Below are 9,125 nucleotides of genomic sequence, written 5' to 3'. Positions count from 1 at the left end.
CCAGGTGGCCGCCGGGTGCTGGCTGGCGCTGCCAGGGGTCCCTGAGTACATCAGGTGTCCATGTGGTGGGGCCGTAGCATTAAGTGCTGTCTTCATAACAACCTCAGTGAGAAGCAGAATTATGCTCCAGCTGAGGGGCTCTCCTAGCAGGTGTGCCCGCTGCACGGGTTCACTATAGCTTTCACATGCAGGAGAGGTCTGGGTGCTGAGCAGAGGGGCAAGGTGAGGCAGGAGGCTGGGGTCCACTGGTCTGCACCTGGCGCTTGCAGTGCCAGTCAGTGATAAGGCAGGAACTTAGCACCTGGGCTGGGACTATCTGCCCACTGGCTGTGTCAGCCTTGGGGGTCATCAACTCTTTAGTTCCTTCACCCGGAGAGGCCCTGGCGATGGCCCGCAAACCCACCTGGATATGCCCCAGTCCAGAGAGGCTGCCTTTGTTTCTGGGGATGTGCATGGATTAGAGTGACATTAGTTACCAGTGACAGAAAGCCTCAAGCAATACTTCTCAATAAAATGGATGTTTACTTCTCCCTTACAGAAATAACATCTGGTGGAATCCAGTCCAAGTTGGTTTGTTATCATGGCTCGGTGATCAATCGGGGAGCCAGGCTTATTCTGCCTGTCCTCTACCCCATGGTGTCCCATGGCTGCCAGAGTTCCAACCATCATCTCACCATTGCAGGCAGCTGGACGGGAAAAGTCGGGGAGGAAAGCCCCCCACAACTTGAAAATCACATGCAGGAAGTCGCACGGCTCGCATCCGGGGAAGTTAATGACATAGCAGCACTTAGCCTTCTGGGAGGATTCTGGGGGGCTGCAAAGGGCAATCTTGAGTCCAGGTGGCCAGAAGGAGGAAGAAGGGATAAGCATAGGGGGAGAACTAGCTGTTCCTGGCACAGTGCATAGCCTGAGTGGAAGGTTCCAGATGCGGGCTGACTCCCATAGGCTCCTCCTCGTGGCAGCCTGGCAGAGGGGGGTGGGCCTCTGGCTCCCAACTGGGGGGCTTGAGGTCCTCCTCCTCAGAGCGCCGGCGGTAACAGGAGCACACCTCCCTTGAGGTTTCCATGAAGGAGAAGATGAGTTGGATGATCAAGGCCAGCCACGCCATCCCAAAGAGGATCCACAGCGACACCATGTTCTTGTACCACACGGGGTACTTCCGGGAGGGGTCCATCCCTAGGGAGCGGTAAGAACAGAGGACAGAGGCTGGGAGAAGTTGGGACCATGTTCCCGTAACAGAAACGGGGCACATGGCTTGATGTGTCTGAGCCAGTGTGCGAGTCAACCGCCTGGACGATGGCATCCCATCATGGTCTGAGGTTCCTGATCACTTGGCATTCCAGCAGACTCCTGGTTGGCTACTCTGGGCTTGGAAGTTACATTTCCCCCTTGTTCTGGGACAGGCTCAATTTTGGCCCCATCCCAGCAGTTTCTCAAGTGGGGACCCTGCAACAGCAGCATCCCCTGGAGCTGGTGGGAAATGAACAGCCTGGGGTCCCACTGGGACCCATGAAATCAGAAGCTCTGCGTAGACCTAGCAGTCTGTTTTAACGTGCCCACCTGGAGCCCGACCGTGTGCCTGCTGTGTCACCCACTGGTCTCTGGGTTTGGGCTCCGTCTGTCTGAAGGGAGGCAGCTTGCTGGAGACAGAGGTTGTAGAATAATGGGTGGACTGCTGGTGTTGGTACTTGTCTGTTTTTACTAATGGTGTGCCCTCCAAGGAGCCCTAGTGGTGCTGTGGGTTGTGTGTTGGGCAGGGAACTTCAAGGTCGGTGGCTCTAACCCACCAGCTGCTCTGCAGGAAAAAGATGAGGCTGTGTGCTCAGTCTTGGAAACCCAATGGGGGTAGTTCTCCTTTGCTCTCTAGGGTCACCGTGAGTCAGAACTGACCTCATGACAGTGGGTTTTGGTTTGGGGTGGTAGTGGTGGTGTCAGACATCCACACAGCCAATGGGGAGAATTAAATTTCCTCATTTCCCCAAGGAAGCAAGGTTCTGGCAGATGGAAGTCTGATGGAAGTGCCAAATCGGACCAGGAGACCTACCTGCTCATCTCCAACCTCAGTTTGCCTGGCTTTCCCGGAAGCACCTCACTCTTAGCTCCTGTCTTGGTTGCCTGGACTCCTGCCACTCCATCCTACCCGGCTGGCCTCTGCTCTGCTCTGCCCGCTCAAAGGCTGGACCCCTCAGGCTTCCTTCCCGAGGATGAGCCCCGGCCTTGGAGCTGAGCCGGCCTGACCCCTGGGCAGGCAGAAGTGTGATCGGATTAGGCTGATTGGGTTTCAGGGGCCACCATTCCGCTGGCGGTCCCAAATGAGATCAGCGGGGAGTCAGCTCTCGGCCTCTGCCACACACCAGCTTGACTGGCTCCTGGTCACTGAGGGGAGACAGCGGTCCTCTCCACTTTTATTTTATTTTATTTTAGCCAAAATCTTAAGTGGCAGGAGCCTTGGCAGCTGGCAAGGCGCTCCACTGAGCTGCAAATGCAATTGGGGGAAGTAAGAGCTGTGGGGGCAGGGAGGCGCAGGCCCTGGGCTCTGGGGGCTGCTCTGCCCACTGCCCTTCAGGCCAAGAACTGACTGTGAAACCCAGCTCTGTGGCTTCTGGCATGGGACAAGGGACACCCAGGGTCCAGGGGGTGGTGGACCCTGGCATTCTCATCCAAGCAAAAGGTCGGCCTGTCCTTGGAGGACCGGCACAGTGGAAAGACATGAGGAAGAGGTGGATGCGGGGGTTTGTCCTCTTCTTGACTAGCAGAAGGTTCTAGGAAGAGTGTTGTGTGAGGAGCCCTGGCTAGGGACTGTATCCTGGGCCTGCCTTTGACTCTCCTAGTCTATGAGCTTTGTCCACTCCTTTCCCCTCTCTGAAGGAGGCCTAGCGTAGTGGGCAACTAACTGCAAGGTCTGAAGTTCAAAATCACCAGCCACTCTTCCAGAGAAAGAGCAGGCTTTCTACGCTGGAAGGAGTTACTGTCTTGGAAACTCACAGGGGTAGCTCTACCCTCGCCTAGAGGGTCACTATGAGTTGGCATCAATTGGAGGGCAGTGAGTTTGGTTTTTTGGGGGAGGAGGTCCCCTTCTCTGAGCCAGTTTCCCACCTGCAGCTTTTGCAGTTGAAGGCTCTCCTGTGTCAAGTTGCCACGAGAGACGGAAATGGCTACTGAGGGAGCCAGGTGGGGGAGCAGATCTCTGGAGGGGTGGGCAAGAGGATAACTCAACTGCCCCTGGGCTGGAAGGACATGCCTGACCAGTCCACTGGGCTTAATGGGCTCTGTGGAGTGTGGCCAGGCCTCCTCTGTCAGGGGGATCTGCACTGCCTGGGCTCCCCGTCTCAGCCCCACCCCACCAACCTGTTGCTCCCCCAGCAGGGTGGACTTGCTTCTATAGTAGTGTTTCCCAACGTGGGTGATGCTGCCCCCTGGGGGGCACTGGAGTGATGCAGGGGGGCTGCAAAAGCAGATTCCTACACTTTACCCTGGATTATCGTCTATGATATGAGTTTTTAATAGCCAGGGGGACGCTGAGTCTTTTTTTTTTTTTAAGAGAGGACAAGAGGCCAAATAAATTTAGGGATCTGTGTTCTACAGAGCCTGGCTCCTGGGGGCCTCATGGTCCCTCCCTCGAGGTTTGCTCCCATTTCCACAGTTCCCATGAGGGGCTCAGTCCCCGCTGTCTCAGAACATCCTCACCAGCCCTTTGGGGCCAGTTCTCCAGTGTGGAGAAGTTCCCCATTCAGGATCCAACCCTGGGAGCCCTGGTGACAGGTGGGTGCCACAAGACCCTCGCTGAGGATCCCACTACCATTTCTTATCCCCTCTTCCCACATGGAGGGCCCCCAGAGAAGGAGCCCTTTCTGATGGTGACTGGGGCGGGGGTGGGGTGGGGCGGGGGTGGGCCCGGCACATTCTGCCTTTCAGTCTCAGGGCCCTGCCGGGGTGGGGGTGAAGGAGGGTAGGGAGGGGGACTGCAGGACCGGCAGATGGCACTACCCTGGGTCAGAACCGCTATGGCTCATCTCTGCAGTGTTTTCAGGACCCTGGTGGTGCACCAGATTAAGCATTTAGCTGCTAACTATGAGGTCAGCAGTTCAAACCCACCAGGCACTCCTTGGGAGAGAGATGAGGCTCTCTGCTTCTGTAGAGATTTACAATCTCGGAAGCCCGATGATCGGAATGGGCTCAGTGGCAGGTGGGATAGAGTCTAGTCCAGGAACCTGGTGGCACACAGTTAAGCTCAGCGCTATGCAGCTAACGGAAAGGTTGGCAGTTTGCACCCACCCAGTGGCTCTGTAGGAGAAAAAGACCCAGTGACCTGATGGCAGCCTTGGAAGCACCCGACCACAGCAGCCTGGCACAGAGAGCAAGGCTGGGGCTGGGCCCCGGAGAGTGCCCTCCACAGCCTCCTTGTAGATTTCCCACTCCCCAGAACTGCTGGCGAGCCACGGAAAGGCTTTCTGAGGGGGAGAGGGGGTGACGGGTTGGAGCACTTGTAATTCTGAAAGGTCGTCTGAGGCAAGGGGGTGGGGCAAGGACAGGGCCAACTTTGGGTTGGCTGGATGGTACCCAACCTGCACAACCGTACGTGATGGCCGTGCCCAGCCCAGGGAGACAGCAGTGGGCACTGGGAGGGGAGGACAGGCCCAAGCCATGAGAGGGGGGATGTGGATGGCCCATGGACCTACGGGGCTCAGCTCTCCACTTCAAGGGTAGAGATGGAGATATGATTCAGTCCCTTCCAGAACATCAGGAGCGGGAGAGCACAGAGGGACACCAGGATCCCCCACCCCACCCCACCCCTGCCACAACCTGGAACCCCTTTCCCCACTGAAGAGGGCCCTGCACAAGGAGGAGGCACTGAGGAGGTGTCTCGGGGATCATTTAGTCTTTGCCCAGGTAGGGTAGAGGGGAAGGTGGTTTGAAAATAATACCCGTTTGGGAGCCAAACACAGGATTTCCTATCCCAGTGGCCATGCCATCTCGGGCGGATGGCTTGGGGCCTCTCTGTGCCTCAGCTTCCTCCTCTGTGCCTGGGCGATGGCTAGTGGTTTACCAAATGCATTCGGCATTCATTCATTCCTCTCTGCTTCCCTTCCTCTCAGGAGCACCGAGCCTTTGGCAAAACCTCCCTTCAAGATTCCGGGCAGAGCCTGTGGCTGGAGAAGTGAAGGCTAGGCTCGCCTCCCCCATGTAGAGTCTCAAGATAAGAGGGGGGCACAGAGCCCCTGGGGACCCCAGGCTGGTGCCAGTGGCTACTGCTGACACGGCTGTCCTGGGTGGACCTGCCGTGGGGAGGGGAGGGGCTGACTGCAGGCCGGTCCGTGCCATTCTTGCGGCCCCACAGAGCATGCCCCAGCTGGGCGCCTGGCCTCAGCTTTATGATGGGGGCAGTGAGGGTTGGGGCCAGTGGTTTGCAGTGACTGCTAACCTAAAGGCTGGTGGTCTGGATCTTACAGTGGCTCCGCAGAATAAAGTCCTGGTTGACCGGCTTCTGGAAGGATCCAAAAACAAAACCAAAAAACCCATTGCCAGTGAGTTGATTCCAGCTCATAGCTACCCTATGGGACAGACTAGAACTCCCCTATAGGGTTTTTAAAGCTGTAATATATATATATATATTCCTTTACATTTGGATGATTTTTGTTCTTGTTGAGAATAGGCACCAAAACAGACATGAATTCTCCGTGTACAATGACCGACCCGGCACGGATACCATTCTTCAAGTCGTAAGCGACCTTTCTCCTCTCCCCTCCCCTTCCCTTTCTGAGCTGCTCCTCCCTCCTGAACACAGACTTTCTGTCCCCCCGCCCCCCATCTCATCTTTCTAGTTGTTGTTGCCAACCTGATCCCATCTAGATCGTTCTTAAGGAGCTCTGGTGGTGTCGTGGTTTGGTTACACGTTGGGCTGCTAACCAGAAGAGTCAGCAGTTCAAATCCACCCACTGGTCTGCAGAAGCCTGGTGAGCCTTTAACGCTCCTGTGGAGATTTACAGCCTTGGAAACGAGCAGTGGGTTGGATGGGTCTTCAAAGAGCACAGTACTCAAAACACTTGTGTTAGCTAAGTGAAACAATTGTTTGGCTTTAAGAACACGTCAGGGGATCTTTTTAGTTTAAAGTTTAAAAGATTACCTCAGGGCAGTCATTTCAGTTTCATTCACCACCACCCCCTTCACCATCCCCCTACCCCATTGGCTCCAGAAAATCTAGAGTGTCTGAGTATTTGGAATTCTGTTCTGCATCCCTCTGCTCTGATCAGGATTCTTCTATGAAATCTTTGATCGAAATGCTCAGCAATGGCAGAAGACCATCCAGGTCTTCAGGCCTCGAGACAAAGGGGGCAGTCATTCATGGATACAATTACCCACACATGTCCACATCCTCCTCTTCCTGACTCTCCTTGCAAACCTTCACAGAAGCAGATGGCCACGTTTTCCCACAGAGTGGCTGCTGGGCTCAAACCGCTGACCTCCTCATTAGCAGCTGAGTGCTTAAGTACTGTGCCACTGGGGCTCCTGAAAGCTCTATGGGGCAGCCGTACTCTGCCACACAGGGGCTCACCATGTGCTGGACTGACTCTGTGGCAAAGGATCTGTTTGTTGGGTTGGGGGGCTGGGGGTGGGTGGCGAGGGAATAAAGAGTAGAGGGTTTCCCTATGCAAAGCCACTGGCTCCTGGCTCCCTCCCCTCTTTCATGCCGGCGGTGGCCACTGATTCAACCCCGCGTTGGGTCCTCTGATCCACATTCTTCCTTGCTGGCCCTCTGACTTTGGCTGTGGAAGACACCCGACCCCTCCCACTTTACCCCCAGGGTCTGAGAAATGATATGTGGCCCCAGCCTGGGAGCAGTGGAAGAGACTTGGTGTCTTCTTGGGGGAGGGGGAGTGGGGAGAGGGTGCTGCCACCAGGACCCCTTCACCTGGTGAGCACTAAGAAGGACCGCTGGATCTGCGGGGGACGTGAGGACTCACAGCGCCTGTCAGGAAGGGCTGGAATCTCATTTTGCAGCCCAAAGCTGCAAAGTGTTCACAACTCTCGTGGTGACGCATTGGGCTGCTAACCCCAAGGTCAGCAGCTCAAAACCACCAGCCACTCCACAGAAGAAAGACGAGGCTCTCTACTCCCGTGTAGAGTGACAGTCTCCCAAACCCACAGGGGCAGTTGCACCTGTCCTGTGGGGTCGTTGTGAGTCGGCATCGAGCCCATGACCCTGAGTTATGTTTTCTTTCTTTTTTTTAACCCGGGTGACCTCAGGCCTTTCACACTCCCCAAAGCAAGTAGGACTTTGAGCTTCAAGCCCTCCTCTCCCGGCACACAGTGGGTGCCCATCAGCCATGGGCCAACGGGTGGGTCGATGGGAGAGCCTTGGGTCACCCCACCCACTGCCCCACCGCCGGCCAGAGCTCCTCACCAATCATGTAGTCGCCGAAGCCCACGGTGCTGAGGGTGATGAAGGCGAAGTAGAAGCCCTCCATGTAGTTCCAGCCCTCCATGTAGGAGAAGAGCAGTGGGGGCAGCAGCAGGAAGAGCAGGAGGCCTGCCAGGAGGGCGCCGCAGCTCGCCAGCCAGCGCGCCTGGCCCGGGTCCTATGGGGGCAGGCACATCATGCGTGGGCGTGGGGGCGGGGGGACAGGCAGCCCCCGGGCACTTGTTCCCAGCAAGGGTGGGCCTCCCTCACCTAGTGTGGTTTTCCAGATCCCAGCCTGTTGGGAGTGGAATGGTGCTTCCCGCCCCACACCCCACACCCAATTTGAGGGGGCCTCAGACAGACTGTAGGAACCCCGATGGCATATTGGTTCTGAATTGGGCTGCGTTCCCGAAGGTCCGAAGTTCGAAACCACCAGCCGCTCCATGGGAGAAACATGGGGTCTTTTACTCCTATAAACAGTCTCAGAACCTCACAGGGGCAGTTCTACCCTGTCCTTATAAGGTCTCTGTGAGTCAGCATCGACTCTATGGCAGTGAGTTTGCTCTTTGGTTTTTGGTCACTTTGTGGAAAACTTCCACGATCTCTTCATCCCATCTCCCCGCAAGAACTTTGCGAAGCCTCCTTGGATGTGCTGAAATCCTCAATCCCTGTGGTCCTGACTCAAAGTCGGGAATAGGGTTCTCTGTGGTGTGATGAGGCCTTGGCTGTGTAACACCTGATCCGAACCACCTTCGAGGGAAACGCCAAGATCACCCAGAAATGGAAGGACAACAGAGCTGGGACTTGATGGCCTGGGACAGGAGCCCTGGTGGCTGGCATAGTGTTACGAGTTGGGCTACAAGGTCAGCAGTTCCAAACCACCAGCCCACCGAGGAAGAAAGATGGGGCTTCTACCCACCGAAAAAGTTATCCTGTTGCAACCCATAGCGGCAGTTCTACCCTGCCTAATAGTCGGCATCGACTCGATAGCCATGAGTTGGGCTTGGAGACCCCTACACTTCAAGGAAGCTCAGTGCGCACTGAGGCCACTGGCCGTGGGACTCTGAGACACAGACCATGACCCTGCTGTCGGCCCCGCCCGCCCTCTCCGCCTCCTTGCTGCTACTGCCGTCACTCCATCCTGAGTGTGGCAGTCCCCACAGTCATGCCACCCCCCACCAGTGACACCCAGATATACATATCACCCTGGCTTCCACCAAGGGCCCAGCCCCAGCAGGACCCTACCAGCCCTTCCTTCTGGACATGACCACCCCTCCCTCTCTGCTGGCCCTCACCGGCAAGGTGCCGCCCAGCTTGTGGGCGAAGCGGTGCATGCCCCTCAGCATGAGGTGGCCCAGGCGGTTGAGCACCACGAGGTTGAGCGGGATCCCCACTAGAGCGAAGAAGATGCAGAAGAGGCGGGCGGCCAGCGTGTGGGGGCTCAGGTTGCCGTAGCCTGGGGAGAGAGGGTGGGTGTGTGTCTTTAGGGCACCTTGCCTGCTCCCACCCTGCAGCCCCACTCCCACCCACTGCCCTGTGGCTCAGCCGAGAGTAGCTAACTCTTCTTGTTGCTTAGAATCCCCAGCCTGCAAATCCAAACTCAGCAGCTTCCTAGCTGTGTGACGTTGGGTAGGTGGCACAACCTCTCTGGGCCTCAGGTTCATCTGTGGAGGCTGTGGTCAGGATGAGATTGCATATGTGTGTGTGTGTGTGTGTGTGTGTGTGT

The 9,125-nt window shown here is 56.6% G+C and overlaps 1 protein-coding gene across 1 annotated transcript in view; it reads right to left on the bottom strand.

Moving 5' to 3' along the window:
- Positions 1-502: 502 nt before the first annotated feature.
- KCNK17 (potassium two pore domain channel subfamily K member 17) overlaps positions 503-9,125 on the bottom strand; it is a 14,592-nt gene continuing 5,969 nt past the window's right edge. The window contains exons 3-5 of the mRNA XM_004710840.2: positions 8,695-8,855; positions 7,403-7,577; positions 503-1,176 (exon numbers count right to left, since the gene is read on the bottom strand). Of these exons, the coding sequence (XP_004710897.1) occupies positions 881-1,176; positions 7,403-7,577; positions 8,695-8,855 (632 nt within the window). The 3' untranslated portion in view covers positions 503-880. The remainder of the gene's footprint in view (positions 1,177-7,402; positions 7,578-8,694; positions 8,856-9,125) is intronic.

The sequence above is a fragment of the Echinops telfairi genome, unplaced genomic scaffold (assembly GCF_000313985.2).
Source record: "Echinops telfairi isolate 266 unplaced genomic scaffold, ASM31398v2 ScPeMD7_3533;HRSCAF=4204_1, whole genome shotgun sequence".
In the NCBI taxonomy this organism is placed as follows: Eukaryota; Metazoa; Chordata; class Mammalia; order Afrosoricida; family Tenrecidae; genus Echinops; species Echinops telfairi.
Note: the sequence above shows the minus strand (reverse complement) of the source record. Positions and strands in the feature narration are given on the sequence as shown.